The sequence below is a fragment of the Homarus americanus genome, unplaced genomic scaffold (genome assembly GCF_018991925.1).
Source record: "Homarus americanus isolate GMGI-L3 unplaced genomic scaffold, GMGI_Hamer_2.0 scaffold52512, whole genome shotgun sequence".
Classification (NCBI taxonomy): Eukaryota; Metazoa; Arthropoda; class Malacostraca; order Decapoda; family Nephropidae; genus Homarus; species Homarus americanus.
The window spans coordinates 2,613,324-2,634,664 of NW_024735442.1; the positions used below are offsets into that span (position 1 = coordinate 2,613,324).

At 37.9% G+C, this 21,341-nt stretch overlaps 1 protein-coding gene across 8 annotated transcripts in view; it reads left to right on the top strand.

Annotated features, from left to right (window-relative positions):
• Positions 1–17,926, top strand: part of LOC121870991 (pumilio homolog 2-like) — a 284,265-nt gene extending 266,339 nt beyond the window's left edge. For 5 of the 8 annotated variants that reach the window (XM_042372998.1, XM_042373001.1, XM_042372997.1 and 2 more), the window contains 9 exons: positions 273–413; positions 619–1,093; positions 3,795–3,895; positions 4,016–4,231; positions 4,642–4,715; positions 5,383–5,551; positions 6,316–6,470; positions 8,823–8,991; positions 13,622–17,926. In XM_042372998.1, the coding sequence (XP_042228932.1) occupies positions 273–413; positions 619–1,093; positions 3,795–3,895; positions 4,016–4,231; positions 4,642–4,715; positions 5,383–5,551; positions 6,316–6,470; positions 8,823–8,991; positions 13,622–13,707 (1,586 nt within the window). In that variant the 3' untranslated portion in view covers positions 13,708–17,926. The remainder of the gene's footprint in view (positions 1–272; positions 414–618; positions 1,094–3,794; positions 3,896–4,015; positions 4,232–4,641; positions 4,716–5,382; positions 5,552–6,315; positions 6,471–8,822; positions 8,992–13,621) is intronic. The other 3 variants (XM_042373000.1, XM_042373005.1, XM_042373003.1) reach the window with 2 other exon arrangements.
• Positions 17,927–21,341: the final 3,415 nt, after the last annotated feature.

Consider the following 21,341-nt stretch of genomic DNA (forward strand, 5'->3'; position numbering starts at 1 on the left):
TACTACTACACTGTCCCCTTTTCAAGGGAGAAAAATGGACATACACAGACTATTCAAACTTGCATCAAGGATATACTGTTCAGATGATAAGATAAACCACACTTTAATTTTCCCATTTTTGCATTGTATTTTCAGATACATGATAGATCTAGATTAATTAGCAGAAGAATCACAGTACAGTATAACCTCGATCTAGTTTCATATAGTGCATCCTGTCGTGCAGCAGTACACATAGATGATTATAGTGTGTGGTTTGTTTCTCATTGTTGCAGATTCCCTATCGCAAGGCCTGCAGACTTCCAATGCACTAACAGGCAACAACTACTCGTTGGGTCTGCAAACTAGTAGTCTAGGTTTTGGCAATAGCACCCTGGGCACCATTGGATCCCCTGCTATTGGCAATTTAGGTGGTGGTAAGTCCAGTCTATTAACAAATTTACAACAATGAATTATGTAACTTATTGAATACATTGTAATCAGAATTAGTTTCTTCAGTGGTACCTATGGGTTTATAGTAATATAGTTGGCTTCCTGACAATCGCTTGAAGTTAATTAATGGTTTTATGAAGTTGTTGTAATTGAAAGTAGATGGTAAATGAAGTGATTTTCTTTTTGCAGGTTTGGGCAGCAGCAGTATGGGTCGTCGTGATTCTCTTGACCGCACCACATCAGTTTTATCCCCACTCTCTCAAGATTTTCGAAGTGCTAAATGGACTAGCAATTATGGAGCTTTAGGAACTGTAACAGCATCTCCTGGACCAATTGGTCTCACCTCAGGTAGTCTTACTCCACCACCCAGCTTGAGTAATACCTCCTCAGCATTGCCCCTTGGAGCTCTCATGTCTGGAAATCGTGTCATTTCGGCTGCACCTGGAGCAGAGGCCAAGTTCCGCAATGGCTCCACCAATGGCATGTTCAACTCGGGTGGACCATCATCTTTATTCCCACCATTAAAGCGAAATTTGAGTTTGGACAAATGCACTGGTCGTTCACGCCTTCTGGAGGATTTTCGCAACAACCGCTTTCCGAATCTCCAACTAAGAGACTTGGCCAACCATATTGTGGAGTTCAGCCAAGATCAACATGGCTCAAGGTATGTCAGCCATAAAATGTTTTGTTTCTATTATGGATTGATGGTTATATTGCACCCAAAATCCATCCATTTTTATTAGGTCTTGTTATTGTCATTCAGGAAAGGAATATAGGAGTTTAATGTAAATGAAAACTTGATTTCTTATGTTTTTAAGATTGGATAGCAATGCAAACCGTTATTTGTGTGCACAGTTTTGGTATCAAGATTAGAAATTAAGAATTTTCTTGTACATACATTTTATTTCATATTTCAATACTGTACAGTAAAACCTCGATTAACCGACCCGCGATTAACCGACTTTCGGATTAACCCTCAATCCCGAACTCCTATTTTTTTTTTTTTTTTTAAACGGGGATTAGACCACCCGGGCACAGGTCACTGACCCACATCGGGGCCTGGGGGGCGATAATGTAATAATATTGATAATGATAATAATAATAGTAATAGTAATATAGAACCATAAAGAAATAAAAATAAAAAAAAATCAAGGGTGAGAAACAATATATGTATGTTGTGTTGTCAATAGTAAGAGAAGCAATTGAGACCCTGCAATTGTGTGTAAATGAGGTACAAAGTCAGATCAGCACCCTGGGACTTGGTCACAATTTTTGTGATGACACATGTTCTTTGACTTTTCCATTTTTTATTCACGGTTTCTGTGCTGGTTCATATTTATTTACTAAAGTGGTTAATGTTTAAAAGCAAATTCTATTGAAATATGAATGGCAAATGAACAAAAATGAATAGAGGGAATTAAATGAGGTAGGTTAGGGAAAGGTACTTTGAAAATGTATGTTTTATTTTCGTAGACTTTATGTACTATTAACCGACCTTTCGGGTTATCCGTCGGCCCCTTCCCCCCATATGTGGTCGGTTAATCGAGGTTTTACTGTATTTTGGAACCACTAAAACATAAAAAAATTTCAGGAATTCTTTACTTAATTCACTGATCATACTAAGTGGAATTGTCAGGTTTGTTCCCATATTCAAATAAAACTATTTGTCTTCATAATCCATATTCATTCTTCTCAGTTTTATCAATGAAATGTTTTAATTTTAATGATTTATATATTGTATACAGTACAGTACTATACAGCCTTTCTGTTTCTTTCTTCACCTCCTTACAATCATATCTCCAACTAAAGTATCAAAAGTCCTCATCAGTCTAACACTTCCTATGCTTTCCACATATCCATACCACTTAAATACAGTACCTTCCCATTAATTTGGTCCTCCACAAAGACTTTTCAGCAACATGTCAGTCATACACCTTCATTCAATCAATACCTTATCAATCTTCAAAACTCCCTTAATCCTCGGGTTAGGGTGCTGCTGGCAGTAAACCCACCCAGAAAAAATCTAATAATAATAATAAAATAAATAAAAGAAATGGCGGGAAAATAGTCGGATGTTGTGGAATGTCACCCGGGGCCTAAGGGTTAATATTTCTTCAGCAGTCCATCCTAGTAGCTCACAATGTTGATTTCTCACTACCATCTGAGTTTTGCATCTGGACATGAGTTAATGTGTATGCACTCTTCATGTAGTTTTCTTAAACACTGTACTCAGATTCCACCCATTTATAAATGTTCTTAGCCCGCAACTTATTCTTTATTTGCTTCAATTATTGTTTAGTTCTTTAATTTCCTAAGAAATTCATTGGGATTCATTTATTGTACATGATGAGAGACAACTCTTCAACAAAGTATAAGATTTACTCTTTAAACTGCCAGTAATATTATAGCATATTGTAATTGATATTTGGAGCCAAAAAATTCTCTCTTAAATTGTCTTGGAGTTTTTTATGTATTTACAATGAATTAGCTTGATCTTTAGGTGCTGTGTAATTCTATACAGGGGTCCCCGGTTTACAAACGAGTTCCGTTCCTGAGGATGTTCTTAAGTCGAAAATGTACGCAAGTCAAAACACATGCTACGTTCCTACATTACTTACAGAACAATGTTTAAAATCCCACAATATCATAGCCTAAGTCCTTATATACATCTAAAATCACTATAATTTAAGAGAAAAGAAGAAATAGAATGACAAAATACAGTAAATGAATGAAAAAACTTAGTCCTCAGGTGAATAAAATACTTTAAATTTAAAGTTTAACCTCGTTCGTATTGGCTGACATTCATAAGTCGGGGACCCCCTGTATACTGTAGTTATAATTTTGTGATACTGATTTAAGGAACATAGGCTGAAGAATGATTTTAATCAAGTTTTGGGTTATCTCAATGAATACTTGAATGTTAGTATTGCAACTGTTACTGTATTCTTACTTACTTTTATCATTTACTTAATTCTGCAATTGCTGCTCTTATTTTATGAATCTCAGATTCAAATTTGGTGTTGATGTTTCTTGAAAAATTAGGTGAAGTATGGTGGTAAGGAAACAATGCAGCAGGAGTTTTATTCTCTTACATTTCGTTGTTGTACCTTCCTCAGAGAGGGAGAGAATAAAACTCCTGCTGCATTCTGTGGTTCCTTACCACAACAATTCACTCATGTGTCATGAATCCAGTCAATGTATACGACAGTAATTTACCTCATAATGTTGGTAATAGTGGTAAGTTTATATAGTTTTTAAAACTTAATTGTTCATTTTTTAAATGGAAACCAGTGTGTAATTTTGAATACAATACAATATTTCTCTTTAATTAAATTGAGCCCCACAACAATTTTGTGCTGTTTCAGGTTTATTCAGCAGAAATTAGAACGAGCAACACCAGCTGAAAAACAAATGGTCTTCAACGAAATTTTGACAGCAGCTTACTCTCTTATGACAGATGTTTTTGGTGAGTTATTAAGGCATTGGTTAATATTTTAGCACATGTTAAGGTATTGATGGTTTTTGCTATTATATAATTTTATCTAAATGTTTGTAACTTTCTTTACGGTGTATGTATACTTTGCAGGGAATTACGTAATCCAAAAGTTCTTCGAATTTGGCACACCCGATCAGAAAACTGTATTGGCAAACAAGATTCGTGGTCATGTCTTACCTCTAGCGTTGCAGATGTATGGATGTCGCGTTATTCAGAAGGCATTGGAATGCATTACTCAAGACCAACAGAAGGATATTGTTCGCGAGCTTGATGGTCATGTACTGAAGTGCGTTAAGGACCAAAATGGTAAGTTTAAATTAGAAATGGGTGTTAATTATATACTGTACAGTATTTTGGCAAGACAAAATTTTCCTGCTTACTTTTCAGAAGCCTCTGACCTTCCATATACCACCCATTGACTTTAGATTTTTTCCATTTTTTTATGTCCTTTGGATGTTTAGTATTTTACAGTTATTTTAGTTTATTAGTATTTCAGCCTTTCCTACAATAACTCGAACAAACAAGTGTGACATCCTTTCTTCAATATACCTTTGTGCTCAGTCTAAACTTCAGTTAACTGTTGCACATCAGTTTGAGCCAAACCCAAGTCTTTTGTGGTTTACCTGGTCATTGTTTGAGTTTCAGCCTAGTTTTAGTTTTATATTTTATATTTATTGTAATATGAAAAGCTAATGTTTATCACTTTACCTATACAGGCAACCATGTTGTGCAGAAGTGCATTGAGTGCGTGGACCCAATGGCCTTACAGTTCATCATAAATGCCTTCCAGGTTAGTTGTGGTATACAGTAAATATATGTCTAGTCAGCTAATGTAAAATTTTAAAGGAGTATAGAACAGGAATTGGTTAGCTAAGTTTGCTTGGAATGTACTTCTGTATTACAGTATACTGTACAGGTATTTAGTATTTGAATGCCACAATCCTATTTAATTGGAAACCTCAGTAATGGATGTTGTGAACAGCTTAGGGGGTGCGAGTTTAGGTAAGACGAGTATTAGGGAAAATTAAGAAGATCTAGTGGAGGCCTCGTTTATAAATTTATTTCAGGAGAGTTGTTTTATTGAATAAAAGGGGATAGGCCCAAGTCATGGATTTCAAGATGGTCTCCTTGCATCAAGATGTAAAAGATTAATTTTTTCTTTCCCCACGGCTATTGAACTCGTAAATAAAAATATTGGTAAATTTGGTGATTTTAATTTTAACATGATATACCTTTTCAATTAGAAGTTTTACCCCTCTAATTTTGGGGGTAATATTTTATTTCAAAATTATTATCCGAATTGTTGTGATAGTTTTAATTTCCTCTTAATGGATGCTCATGACAATCAAAGATTGTACTATGAGATATAATCAAGATTGACCCCGAGACTATTCACAATTTTAGTCTTCGAGTCTTGTGAAGATTAATTCATTGCTCATTTTTTTCATGTTGCACAGGGGCAAGTGTTCACGCTGTCAACACACCCATATGGCTGTCGTGTAATCCAACGCATTTTGGAGCATTGCACTGGTGACCAAACATCTCCTGTGTTAGAGGAATTACATCAACATACAGAACAGCTTCTACAAGATCAGTATGGTAATTACGTCATCCAGCATGTGCTAGGTAAGTTCCTCACTAGAAATATTATGACACTGTCATGAAACTGTCATCTGTTAATAGTATTAAAAAAATATCTTGCCAGTGAATTTTGGTAGGCCTCTTTTGACATAATCTAGCTGTGCTGGATTTCCAGCAAATAGGGAGAAGTTAAGGTACTAATTTAGATAGTATTTCCTGGGATAGGTGTCTGGTGCACTTTGAACAAGTTGGTGGTGATTAACAAATATCCACATTTAGTTAAAAAAAAATATATCTTTCAGGAGGGGTCCGATGAATTTAGAACTAAACAATTGTGTTGTCTTGCTAGGATTGATAGGAGTGATTGTGAGACATTTCCTACCTATTATGGAAGGCCTAATTTAGTTACTTAATCCAATGTATAAAATTAGTTCGTTGCATTATGATTGGTGAATAACACTATGCCTCATGAACTTTTATTAATAACCTTCATTCGTGGTTTCATTTTGTTTCGCACAAGAATTGTGAAGATACATTTTTTTTTACCGAGTGTACATGTAGGGTGCTGTGCTGTATATTATCTTTTTATGTACCCATACTTTTTGCTAAACATAAAAACTTAACAAGATAAAGATTTTAATTCCTTGTCTTTTAGAAATACTTTTTCTTTGGGGAAGTTTTTTAAGATTAGTTATCTTTCTCTGAAATATTTGTTTACCGTACATAGTGTATGTAAAGCTTTTTCACACTTATGTACATTATTTTAAATAGATTTTGGAATTTTTGACTTAAATGAAATTGCTTTTCAGAACATGGCAAACCAGAGGACAAGAGTAAAATTGTGGGTGTGGTCCGAGGAGGAGTCCTGAAACTATCTCAGCACAAATTTGCCTCAAATGTTGTTGAGAAATGTGTAACGCATGCCACCCGCGCTGAGAGGGCCATGCTCATTGAGGAGGTAAACGTGGGTACCAGTTGGGGGATGGTTGAACCTCACTAATTATTGTTGATCATTCAGTTATGTTTTTACAGCTTTGTATTAGTAACAACATTTGTTTCATTTAGGTAAATTTTATATTTTGCCTATTATTTTAATCAAATTTGATGACGCATTGTATATTATAGCATTCTCTCTCCATATTAAAGATTTAGTTCTCTATCAGCTATTGGTACCAGCCTGCACATGTGATTATCCCTTTCAGAAAGAAAGGAAGGAAGCACATTTTATTGCCTATTTCACCATTACTGAAATTATAACTTTGTTTCCCATGGTGCATCTTTTGATTCTCCATTGTTGATTTTAATCAGACCTTATATGTAGTTTCACCATGGAAAAGAAAGAAGCTGATTTAGTTAAAATCGCAATCTCTAAGGTCAGCATTACAGATTCAGACAAGGAAATATAGTCAACATCAACACCAGTTGAGGTCACAATACTGTATGTGGCTTTCTTTAGATATGGAACAGGTTAATTGATTTTAAAATGAAACAATGGGATCATCTGTACTTGTGGCTGTTTTAACTTAATAGGTTTAGTACTTAATATTTGAAACCAAAGTCAGTCACTGAAAAAGTGCATGATTGATGGTGGTCACAGGGACAGCTGGGACGGTACTAAATATTGACCATGGGCACTGCCACAAACAAACCAAGCTGACAGTTGTTTACTTAAAGAGTGGTTCAGGAGGTTGCATACTTCAAATAATGAATGCATCATCTGCTGTCCACTTTAACCCCCCCCCCCTCTCACTCCTAATAGACTGTCATGCCCACTTTCACTTTTTAGGAAACTCTTATTGGAATTTTGGCAATTATTTCTTTGTGGTAAACAGCCAGCTGCTTCACTGAACAAAGTATCATTGCTTTGTATGGTTATGTTTAAAATCTCAACTTAAAAGTGTAACTAGGTTTTACTTTAGGTGTATAGATATTTTAACTCACGCTAGAGTCTTGTATTTACTGTAAAGTGAGAAATTTTTATTTAAAAGTGCCAGAATACAGGTATACCCCATAAACCGAGGTCCCATTGACCGATGCTTCGCATAACCGTTGATTATGTATTTCCCTGGAAATACCCCTACAAGTTTCACTGACTACCCCGTTGATCCGACTTTGTGTTATGCCTAAATGCCTCGGCGATACTTCCTCTTCTGTTTAATCCATGAACAATGGCTATCATTTTAAGTAGAGTATATTTTGCCTTTAGTGGGGTACAGTGGTCTAATCAGATTTGATATTGGCCTTACAAGAGCTAATAGGTACAAGAGGTGTTCCTGTGTAAAAGTGCTGAAGTTGTGGGGGGGGGGGGGACGGCTAGCCATTCCAACGTTCATCTGTTTGTTTTTATTTATAGTGCTCATTATTATATTCTCGTATGATCAGCCTGTTTTGATGTATGTTTCATCATAATTAATATAACATACAGTATTAAATAATAGAACAAAATATAATACAGTATATACAGTAATTTAACTTCAAAATAAAAAGTAAACCAAATCACATGGTTACCCTCTTCCTGACCACTTCCCCTCCCACCAACTGCTGTCAAGGCCTGAATATTATTGATTCATTTTTATTATAATCTACCATGATCAGCCTCTTATGGTGTATGATTCATCGTAAATAATATAAAATCTTCTATAACAGAAAAATATATGATATATAATTTGTATTTTCAGTTGAGAATAAAAGAATATGTTGTATCAAAGTTGATGTCTCACTTTATCTTTTCTCACTCCCACAACATAGTAACCTAAAAAAAAGCATAATGAGAGAAGCCATTTATTATTATAACTTAAATAAAACAATGTATTAAGAAGATGTTGTTTACCCGACTGTATACGTCATCATTTTTATTTTAACATACCATAATGGAGACTTAGACTTGATATATCAAGGGTGGGGGAAATTTTGGTTGGTCCCTAACCTCTTGAATTTGTTATATTCTTTCGGGATTTATTGCTTCGATAACTGTTGATTCACTATCCATTGACTTTTCGCAGTCCGCATATGCATCGGTTATCGAGGTATGGCTGTACCTCCTTCATTAAAATGTAGTATTGTACCTGTAATTTTCAATTAACCACATGTTCAGGAACTGAAATTTGTAAATAATAAGTGTATAAGAGTTCTGATAGAGGAATCTTATAATGTGGAGAGAGATGATGTATTGAGGTTATGCATCATCAAAAATGTTGCTTGACAAGAGAAGCTGTTTAAAACATGTAACATGAATATATTTTTGCTGATTATTTGCATTATTACATAAGAAAAAACTGATTGTTTGATTCACTTGTTATGTTTGATCTTTTGACAGGTGTGTGGTTACAGTGACAATTCTCACAGCTCACTTCTTGTATTAATGAAGGACCAGTATGCCAACTATGTGGTGCAGAAGATGATTGATGTAGCTGAACCTGCTCAGCGGAAGATGCTTATGCACAAGATCCGCCCACACATTTCCACCCTACGCAAATATACGTATGGTAAGCTCCGAATCATTTACAGTAAAGCCTCGAATGGTAATGTGTCCTCCAATATTGCAGTGTAAGGTGAATCATCGTATCGTGAATGATTAATTACCATTAAAATAAATAAATAATATTGAGATGCATTCCCAAGTGTTACCTTTTCATATCTTTGTGTGGCTTTTTAACCTCTTTTCCCCAAAAATAATAAAATTAATGTAAAATGCAAATAATGTTAATGAATGCACCTCATACAATATATATGAATAATAATATGGTCACACAAAGTGGAGATTAGACGCCATTGTTTTCATCAGTGTTTACAGCCAGGAGTTCGGGACGATAGTTCTACACGAGAAAATGGAGAAAATATGACCCTGGTTGTAGCTGTAGTAAAATTAATGTAAAAAAAATGAATACAGTCGACCCTCGTTAATTCGTACTAATAGGGGGGGGAAGGGTGTCTGTTTTAGCCGATTGTCCGAATTAACCGATTTAGGGGTTAATATTGCATTATATTTCAAAGTCATTGTTTTCGTCACGATTTTATCCCACTTTCCACTGTAATACTTAGGTAATTTCAGCAAAAATATTACATTTCCGTGAATGTATTATATCAAGCACAGTATGAATAGAATATCATTGTAATATAACAGTATTTTAACCGAAAACTAGTAAAAAAAACGAATAACATCTCAAGAACATCGGAAGCTTAGGTAAAGTCTTTTGTTTTCGTCATGTATTTTATCCCATTTTACATTGAAATACATCACGTTTCAGCAAAACTACTATTTATTTTTGAGAATATATTCATTCAGGCGCAGTTTAGGTAAAATATACGTGTGATGTAACAGTTTTTAACTGAAAACGATTCGAAAAACATGTACCCTCTAGCCCTGTTCAAGGAGAGGACTGGGAGAAGCTGTTTGGTGCTACAGACGATGACAAGGAAAATGTTTTGGATGGATTTTAATGAAAATATTCAGAAATATGTTATCGTAGTATTTATTCAAGTCAATTAGGATAGAATATTATTGTAATACAACAGTTTTTTTACTGAAAACCAATCGAAAAGCGATTATGGTAACATCGTTTGAACGAAAGAAAGCGAAAGTCATTGTTTTCGTCACGATTTTATCCCACTTTCCACTGTAATACGTACGTCATTTCAGCAAAAATATTACATTTCCGTGAATGCATTATATCAAGCACAGCATGAATAGATTACCATTGTAATATAACAGTATTTTAACCAAAAACTATTAAAAAACCGAGTAACTTCTCTTGAACATCGGAAGGTTTGGTAAAATCTTTTGTTTTCGTCATGTATTTTATCCTATTTTACATTAAAATACATCATGTTTCAGCAAAACTACTATTTATTTCCAAGAATATATTCATTCAGGCGCAGTTTAGGTAAAATATACGTTTGATGTAACAGTTTTTTAACTGAAAACGATTCGAAAAACACGTACCCTCTAGCCCTGTTCAAGAAGAGGACTGGGAGAAGCTGTTTGGTGCTGCAGACGATGACAAGGAAAATTATTTGGATGGATTTTAATGAAAATATTCAGAAATATGGTATCATAGTATTTATTCAAGTCAATTAGGATAGATTATTATTGTAATAACGGTTTTTTAACTGAAAACCAATCGAAAAACGATTACGGTAACATCTTTTGAACGAAAGAAAGCAAAAGTCATTGTTTTCATCACGATTTTATCCCACTTTCCACTGTAATACGTACGTCATTTCAGCAAAAAATATTACATTTCCGTGAATGCAGTATATCAAGCACAGTATGAATAGAATACCATTGTAATGTATTTTAACCAAAAACCATTAAAAAAACGAGTAACTTCTCTTGAACATCGGAAGGTTAGGTAAAATCTTTTTTTTCGTCATGTATTTTATCCTATTTTACATTAAAATACATCACGTTTCAGCAAAACTACTACAGTCAACCCTCACTTTACGCGGTTAATTCAACCCACAGGGTACCGTGGAAAGTGAGAAACGCATAAAGTGAACAACATAACATATGGGATTAATTGAAATAGAGACCGGACTGACCCCCAAACTCCACTTTTTGACGACACACAACTATGTTGTAGTAAAAATATTATCTTAACTTTATGATGGTATGCACACACAATTAATAATTAAGAGAAATATCAATAATATTAGGTTTTTTAACACTTGCATTAGTAGAAAAGATGGCTGGGCACACGGGGATGGGCGGTTGGTTCCGAGGCAGAGGGCAGATTATTGGCCCTCACCTGTATCAATTGTATCACTATCCACCACAGAGGCTTGCAGGGCCTCTTTGTCAAACCCCTCAAAGTCCATATAAGTCCATATCCTCACTATAATTATCACTGTCACTGACTTGGGCCGGCTGTGGCAGGTGGCAGGTGAAGAACTCGGTAATGTTTTGATGACTGGGCAACCTTGTGCGCACCATGCTCGATCAGCTTACACAACATGGCGGGAGAGGGTGAGAGAGATGGCGGGAGGTTTGGATCCAAAAATGGCCCGGCTCACCAGCCGCTCTCCGCGTAAAGGGGTACACGCACCGCGGAATGTGAGCATTCCTGTTTCGGCAGGGTACCGCCCTAAACGTGGAAACACGGAATGTGGGACCGCGTAAAGCGAGGGTTGACTGTATTTCCGAGAATATATTCATTCAGGCACAGTTAAGGTAAAATATACATGTGATGTAGCAGTTTTTTAACTGAAAACGATTTGAAAAACACGTGTACTGTCTAGCTGATACTCAACAGCTGGTGGTGCATCATGCGTCGTTGTACACAATAGGAGGTTGAAGTAGATTGCCGGGTATTATATTAAGTGTGAAATATCAAAAAGGTTTTTATTACCGGTATTTTTTGTAGATCAATGAGAACTGTGATACCGTATATGATATGATAAGTTAGCCTGTGCTAAGAACTTCAACATAGACTACTGAAAACACGTTGTAAGGTAATTTAGCCTATTGTAAGTTGGTGATCTTCATTTGCTGAAGGAACTGCACAACTTTTCATTACTAATTGGTACATATTTTACGTTTCCATTGTTTACTGGTAGTAAATGGTAAATATTTCTCATGTCTGAAGCTAAAAGTTGCATCCCCCCCCCCCCTCACACTAGTGGTGGAGATGTTAAATTTAACCAAAAAGATGCTGGTGTTTTATCCCAGCAGTGGGTGGACCAGCATTTTAGCTTAAGGTCCGCGTAGGTAAAAAAAAAAAGAAAAAAAAAAGTTCGTTCAGTTTTTGTCTGAATTATCCGAAATCCGGATTAAAGGGGTCCGAATTCACGAGGGTCGACTGTATACTGTATACAGTTATATCTCCATTAGCCGGAATCCTTCAAACCCAGAACTGTCCGATAGCCAGAATTGAAATTTTCTCAGAAAATCGTTCCCAAAGGCGGAATTTTCCGGAAAATTCCACCTTTGGGAACAATTTTCCGAGGGGCGCATTTTCCAGAAAAATCCCAAGTAAATTTTCCCGGTACCCGGAATGGGGGAGTTTTTTCCTTGTTTGAGAGATGAAAATCGGCTGCATTTTCTGGAAATTCCGAGGAAATTCTTCTGTTACCCGGAAAATTCCGGGGAGGAGGCAATTTCTGAAACTTCGAGAACATATTTCCGTTACCCGGAAGATTCCGGGGATGGGGAATATTTTTTCCTGTTTCGAGAGATGATGAACATTCCCAAGCCCAGCAGCCTGTGTGTGCAAGGCTTTTTTTTTTTTTTTATAATACATGTGGGATTTAGTTATTATTTGTATGAAAATGTAATGTTTTACATTTTTTATTCTATTTTCGTCGTAAATACAAAGAAAATAATGGCGTAAATTGAATTGGGTCCTAATTAACCAAGGTCTTAAATATGAATCGGCGTTAGTAGAACCATTGTTATCGGAGGCTTTCCTGTATTTTGAATATATAAACAGTGTTGGAGATGGTGGTCAAACTAGGTCAATTACAAGTTTTGGAAGAAGTTTAGGGAGCTGTTTACTTTTTTTTTTGCTTGGACAAAGATGTACGTAATTGGCATACCATGGGCAGTTACAGAGGATGACACACAGACTTGGGGGAACTGAAAGGAGATAAGGAGATGGATATTTAATGTGACATTGAGAGATAGGAAACCCTGTTTGGAGCTAAGATGATTTACATAGTTAGGCTAATATAGTTTAGGCTTGTGGAAAGAACAGGAGATGGGTATCAGTGATTGTGGAAGGAAGAGGAGGTAGAGTAGGCTAAGAAAGAGGCTGTGAGACACCGTGCAGCTTGGAGAACTGCTATCAGGTATCTATGGGTAATCCACATAAGTGTGGAAAGTGGCCATAAAACACTGATAATAAGAAAAGTATTTTTATAGTAAAGTTTTTCATGGGTGAGATAACACTTTTATTTGGGTAAATCAAATTTGGTTAATGCATTCTTTACCACATAGCTGAGTAGTCACATGGCTGTGCAGGCCATGGACAGTCCAGAGCACCCCAGAGAGTCCGAGAATAGCGAATTCTGATTTATCGAGGTTTTGTTGTATATCGTGTTCTGTAGCTAATTATTACACATTTTCGTGCATCACATTGTTTCATAAATAATTTATTAATCTTGTTTCTTAATTCACAGGTAAACACATTTTGGCCAAACTGGAGAAATACTTCATAAAGAATGCCCCTGACACTATGGGTCCCAGTATGACAAGTCCCCTTTAAGCTGCCCTCACCACAGCTCGACCACCGCTTGCCACATGCCACTGCTCCAACAAGGGAAAATGCTAACATTTTTTTTTTCCCCTGAAAATTTTTTACAACTTTTTAAGCACGCAGTTTATCTTTAAGATACTGTCAGTGGTGTGAAGCACATATGTTAGCTATAGTGATGTTATCAATTATACATGATCTGATGTGTATAATGATTTTTTTTTTCTTAAAACCTTATTGATTAAATGAATGGAAGTAAAGGTTTTTATAAAAATTAATTTGAAACACATTATCAAGGAGCATAATCAGTGAAATCTGATTGCATATAATACAGGAGATCATATGTTTGTTTTCTCTCCCATGAATGAACCTTAAGTGAAGGTAATTTATCAGTTACAGATACTTGAGTTCCTAGTTATTTTTACACTGTAAAAATCTAGGATGACCAAATCTTTTATTTTAAACCTTAAATATGATAGATGGACTTGGACATTTTCTACTTGATTTTATTTATCCCAAGTTAAGCTCTTGTTACAGACAAGCATATCTTTCATTACAAATTTGATGGTAACTTACCACATATCCCTTGATCTGTCAGGTCTTAAAAATGGGGGAATATTTCTTTGTAACAATTTAATACATATATGATTTTTGTTGTGAGAATTCAAAGGCCATTGAAAAAATTAATGTTAATTCAAACTTATTTTGGTGTGCCCTTAATGCATAGTAACTATTCAGCTAGGCTCTTGTAGTGTGATAGAGCATGTTATTCATTATTGTGGGCTTGTGGCTATTTGCATGATTTTGCTGTAGTGAGCTTTTCCCATATATATCAAATTTGAATCTTAGATATATATATACCTGTTTGCCACTTTTTACCCAATTGGTAAATGTTGTTACCTAACGTTGTATTGCTCTTTCTTTCATATTAGTAGTGGTGTGTAATGTTAGTATTTAGAAGCTGTGTTTGCCTCAGTAGAGCAAACATTGTACTTCTCAAGTGATTAAAGCAGAGCATGGAAGGCACCCCATATCTGAACACAAGCAAAGGTAAAGACAAATCATGAAGAATTATATGTTCCCAGTATCTGGCACTCATGCACTGTAGAATGGTAAGCACAGGTGTAGTCAGGTTGGAGCTGTTAGAAGCCAGTTCCTAAGATTGACAAAGATCCATTGAAAACTTATATTGCTTTTTGTTCTTTGAGGTCCACAATGGAAGTGGTTGGTGTTATAAAGTGGATGATGTGGGAGGTGCCTACCCTGGCCCGTGTCCCGATAACGGTGCGGGACTCTGCCCTCGTCCAGCCAATGGGTCATCTCGGCCTAGTGCACTGTAAAATTTGATGTACATTGTATCAACTGGTATATATAAAGCAATTTCAATATGTAATATTGGGCATTACTGTAAATCTGTACAGTCGAATATTCTATATTTTCTTACTTGTTTGTGTGTTTGTAATGTCAGTGTGATAATACCACCACTAAATCCGGCACAATTGTGGCAAGTCATGCCTGTGTGTTAGTAGACTGGTGTCTGGATCATCATACATTGTAAAAATTTCAGTTGAACACTCACCAACCTTTTGTCTCACCAGCTGCAAACCATTAGGACACTGGCACTTACACTGCATTTTGAAGATCCCACATGACTGCTGTAATTCCTTTCAAGGTTTTTAGCCTGTCATTTGCAGTGCACTCACCTGGGGCTGGCATTCATGAGGATGAGGAGGTGGAAATAGCCTTTTCACCATCAACAGAATACTGTATGTACATTTCAGTGGTTTCTCCTCCGTTACTCTTGTAGCTGGCCACCAGGTCTAAATAGCCCAGCTTTCTGGGTTAAAACCATTATTCTGCTTAAATTCTCTTGGACCTGTATGCAGACTGAACCAAGTGGCTTTTTTCCTTTGCACTGGGAAATGTGCTTTACTGGTTTATGAGAATGAAGAGCAGTGTTAATAGCTGTTAATCTTGTATCTTTGTATCCCTGTACTTGAGCTCTTGCAGGCTGGAACAGGCCCATGTGTTTATACTGTAGAGCTCCTGCCCTTGCCAAAAGACCTAACATTGTCAAATTGTAAATTCTGTGAATATTATTGAATTTTTTTGTGAGGCCAATATTGCGGCTTGTAATGTAACATTTTGTAATAAATTAGTGTACAGAAAATGCTGATGTGTACATTTGGAACATGTACCTTTTGTAAACGCCATATTGTACAGAGCACATGGTGATATACTTCTGAGCTGTGTTACTGCTGTATAGTAAATTGTACATACTGATTATGAAGCAAGATCTTAGCTTGGCCTGTACCTGCCTGTTGAGCACTAGTTGTATATTACATATGTAGATGTAATTTTCTTGTAAACTGTATTTTGTATATGTCCTAAGCTAACAGTAGTTGGTGTAATATTTACTGTCTTGATCTCACAGTTCCTGCGGGGAAGATGTGAAATGTAAAAATTTTGGTCCTTTTATGCCTTGCTTGTAGTCTGCCATCTTGGTTTGGGTCTTCACTCATAGTTCATATTTACAGTTTTAATCTGCCTTAGATCTAAGTAGCATAAATTAAAATTAAAACATTTTCACTCTTCTCCATGGAAATGCTCTCTCCACCAAATTGGCTCCTTGGTTCTGTAATTAACTAGGTAAAACATAATGTCATTAAATAATGTACTTGAATTCAGAGTTGATTAGGGGACCCAGTTGTCAAAACTGTACATCTATGTACATTTTCATATTTGTAACCTTTGTTTGCCTTAGATGTAGACGGACATGGTCCTTTGACCCAATTTTTGGCACTAGCTTCTCTCTTTGAAGTTTTTTATTGTGTTCATATATTCATTCAAACTATGTAATCTTGTTCAGACTTCACATTAATTTGTTAATGTTGAAGTGTTTGCACCATGTCTGTTGATATTAGCAGTTATTAAACAGTTTCGTGTAATTTTTGTATTGTTTGTATTAGTGTAGTTAGCCTAGAGGTGTGCTAATTGGCTGCGGGGCTTGCTTCCCCCTGACACGGCAATTCTTGTGGTTCTCAATTCTAAAGTTTTCATTTCTTATTTTCCCCTTAATTATTGTCTTCTCATCCAAACTTCTATCACTTGTTATACCTTTCATTGTACGAACAAGCTTTCTCTTTAACACATATATCCACTGTTGCCAGATCAGGGAAACAGTCCCTCAAGCCTTAACGCTAAACCTTGTCATCCAGGCCACACTAGCGTGTACGTAGGACGTTTTCAACTGTATTATATGTAAAAATGTATCTTATACAATATGTATAAAATGGAGTGATGCATTCCATCTGAACATCCAAGGTTTTCTACCAATGTGGAAAGGTGAACAGTTTGATGGCCAACCGCTCCAGTTAGCTATCCTCTGCCAGCATTGTTTCTAGAGTTGTTACTGTTACTGGCCAGGGTGGAGGTATGGCTTAGCCTCAGTAGCCCTTCTCTGTGCCCCCCTCCTGCCGTAATCCCCGGCCACCCCACAACAACTTACGGCTCTCAGTGCTACCCCTTTTGGCCTGAATCACGTGAATCCTGCAAGTTGTAGACACAAACTAGATTCCTTGCTCCAGCACTCGGTAATCATTATTATCAACAATAAATCTACAGCTTCTACATCACCTACTTTACCAAAATCTCTTTTTCTTACTGATGTTATCAGTAGATCAATTTCAAACCCTAACCTAATATGAAACCCACATGAAGATCAAGAGACAGTGCCTTGCCACTACTGCTTGTTAGCGAGGAGCGTGGAGAATGGCAGAATAGAGAGGGTGTCCTCCTGTATGGAGGGTGGGGCTGGGCCAACCAAAAACCGCGTGGGCTGGCGCGGGCTGGTTGCAGCTCCTTCGAGGTGCTGCTGTACAATCTTTTGTGATCATTAACTTGAGGCAGGATTATTTTTGTTAATCTTTTACATATGTTTACTATTCTCTTTAGACTATTAACTTGCACTGAACAAGATTTAACCTTGTCAGTTGTCCTAATTATTTTCACACATTCTTCTGAAAGGTTCTCAATCCATTATTTCTTACATTTTCTGTCTGCACTTGTATTTTTTTTGTCTATATATATATATATATATATGTGTCTCCCTGGACTCGTTGTGTGACCAGCCCAGCGTTCTTAACTTCTCACCAATTTATCAGTTCTGTGATGTACATGCTGTATCATATGTAATGGTCTACTCCATTAATAAACTTTCTGTAATGTGAAATTGTCATCATTCTTCATCTTTATTGATCTTGGTGAGAAATCATACAAGATTCTGAGGATTTTTTTTTAATAATATGAAAGGGGTAAGGAGATATGTTCAAACAGTTTTAAGTCTAAATTTAGATTTTTTCCATCAATTTCATGCAAATTGTAGAGTGCATTGCTATCATATATTTTAGTAATGCCTCATCAAGAATACCTGTACGATAATTCCTTGTACACTTAAGCATCACCTCTATCTAGTCCCCTCCACCATTATTACCTCACCTTTAAGTCCAAATTTCATACCCTCCACCACACCATTCACCTCAACATCCTCCAACTTCATACCATTCACCTGAACACCCTCCATCTTCATACCATTCACCTGAACACCCTCCATCTTCATACCATTCACCTCAACATCCTCCAACTTCATACCATTCACCTGAACACCCTCCATCTTCATACCATTCACCTCAACATCCTCCAACTTCATACTATTCACCTCCATACCCCAAATTTCACCCCCTCTTCCACATCCTAACTCCACACCCTCCTCCTCCTTTAACCTTCATACTCTCCAACTGCACATCCTCCACCCTCAAACTACATTTCCACCCACCTCTTCTACACCCTCCACTCTCTTCTCTACCTCCACCTCTCCTCTTCCCTCCAACTGTACAGCCTCCACACACACTACAGCCCTTCAACCCCCAAGCTATCCAACTCCACACCCTCCCTCCCTTCACCTCCACACCCACTTCCCTACACCCTCATGCCCCTCCACACCCTCCAACCCCCCTCCTCCTTGCAACTGCACATCCTCCACCTCCACTTCCTCCAACCGTATATCCTTTACCTCCACTCCACACCCTCCTCCCTCCAATTGCAGAACCTCTACATCCACATCCTCCACCTACCGTCCATGCATGTCCTCCACTTTCATACCCTCCATCTCCACACCCTCTAATCCCTGCCTCCACCTTCACACTCTCCAACCCTTCCCTGCTCCATGTCCACACACTACCCTGCATATCTCTGCCCTCCACCATCTGCCTCCACCTTTACTCCTTACACCCTCCTCCCTCCAACAGCACATCCTCCACACCCTATCATCCAACAGTCTTTCCCCCACACCCTCCAATTCCCTACCCTCCACCTCTACACACCTACACCTCCCAACACCCTCCAATCCCTGCCTCCACTCTCCAACCCTGCCTCCCTCCACCTTCCACATCCACATACACTACCCTGCATCTCTCTGCCCTCCACCATCTGTCTCTACCTCCACTTCCCTCCAACTGCACATCCTCCACCTTTACACCTTTGTTACGAGTTGGGGATTTAGAATATAGTTAAAAGTCTACCCAGATCCCAACAGGTAACAACAATAAAAAAAACAAAGACAATCGGACTATAAAAGGGTAGACAAAGGATGCGAGTTTTCGTTGTGTATAATAAAGTACCATAAATTCCTTAACAAAATATTCAGCTTCCTATAAATTACCCTTAACCATACTTAACCTAAACATTAACAGTATATACATATTAATACAACATAAAACAATCGTGAAGCAAGGTGGAGGTGGGAGAGGCAATACAACATTACAAATACACCTAGACCCCGACTTACGACTGGGTTAGGGACCCAAATCCAGGTCGTAAGTCCGACATAAAAAAAAATTTTAATAAAAAATCTACAATGAAATACAGTACAGTAAAAGTAATGAATAATGATGAATGGATACAGTACAGTGAAAGTAATAAATAATAAGGAATGGATACAGTGTGACTGAGCACTTAACCTTTAATGTAGTCAGCTGAATGCACATGGGGCCCCCATAATTTTCTAATTATACATGGAGACTACATTAACTGGAAACGTTTCGGTATAGAAAATGCGTGTGTCATTTAAAATTTTTTTATTTATTTTTTTTTTTATCTATATCTGAGGCGGTCGTAAGTCCCGACGGTCGTAAGTCCACGTAGTCGTAAGTCGGGGTCTAGGTGTACTTAAGTGAGGAGCTGAGATGGCTGACGAGTAAGGCTGAGTATTGTAGAAGATGGTAGGTAGTCACTGTGCCGTAGGTTTCCAGGATAGGTGATCCTGTGGTCACTTCCCAGAGCCAAGTCCTCTCTCCTCGAATTGGAGCTGACAAAGAAGACTTTGAGGAGGTGACGCAACAACCAGGATATGGAGAAGGGAAACCCCGGAGTGGTAACTAAGACGAGTCATACTGGGTCTCGTCCCTAGATGGCGTTGCTCGTGGTGCTGGGTAGGTAGATCATGACAATTGGTGGAGGGGTTCGTAACACCTTACATCCTCCACCTCCACACCCTCCTCCATCCACTTCAACACCCTCCTCACTCATATTGCATATTCTCCAACCTCCACACCCCCTTCCCTCCAACTGCACATCCTCCACACCCTACCACCCACCTCACTTACCTCCACACCCTACCCTCACACCTCACCACCCTCTCCACCTCCAACCCCAACACCCTCCACCACCACATCCTGCTCTATCAACCTCTGCACTCCTCCAACCCCTCCTCCCTACACATCCTGCACCTCCACACTCAAACCCCTTCTACCTCCACCTCCACACCCTGCACTCTCCACATTCTCCTTTCAATTGCACTTCCTCACCCTACCCTCTAACCACTGCTCAGGCCAATTGCACATCCTCCACCCTCTACAACATCCAACCCCTATACCTTTCAACTCCATGCCCTCCACACCCTCCAACTGCATATCCTTCACACCCTGCACTATCCAACTCCACACCCACCTCCCTCCAGTTGCACATCATCCACACCCTCCACCTCCTTGCCCTCAATATCCACTCTCCACCTCCACACCATCGAATCCCTGCCTCTAACCTTCATACCCTCAACCCTTCCTCCCTCCACTTCCATGTCCACACTACCCTGCACAAGTTTATCTCTGCCCTCCACCTATCCATGCCTTTCAATGCACGTCCTCTACCTCCACACCCTCCAATCCCTCCTCCATGCCCTTCAACTGCACATCCTCCACTTCCACACCTTGCACTCCAACTCCACACCTTCCAATCCCTCCACATCCACACACTACCCTCCACATCCACCCTACAACTACACATCTTCCACTTCGACACACTCCACACCTTGCACTCTCCAACTCCACACACTCCAATCCCTCCTCCACATCTAATCACAGAAAATGGGAAATATCTACTTTCTGGGAAAGTTAGTTATCTACTTATCATAGAAAACGGGAAATTTGTATCAGAAAATGGGAAATATCTACTTTCTGGGAAAGTTGGTTATCTACTTATCATAGAAAACGGGAAATTTGTATCATAGAAAATGGGAAATATCTACTTTCCGGGAATGTTGGTTATCTACTTTCCTGAAAAGTAGATTATCTACTTTTCGGGAAAGTAGATTA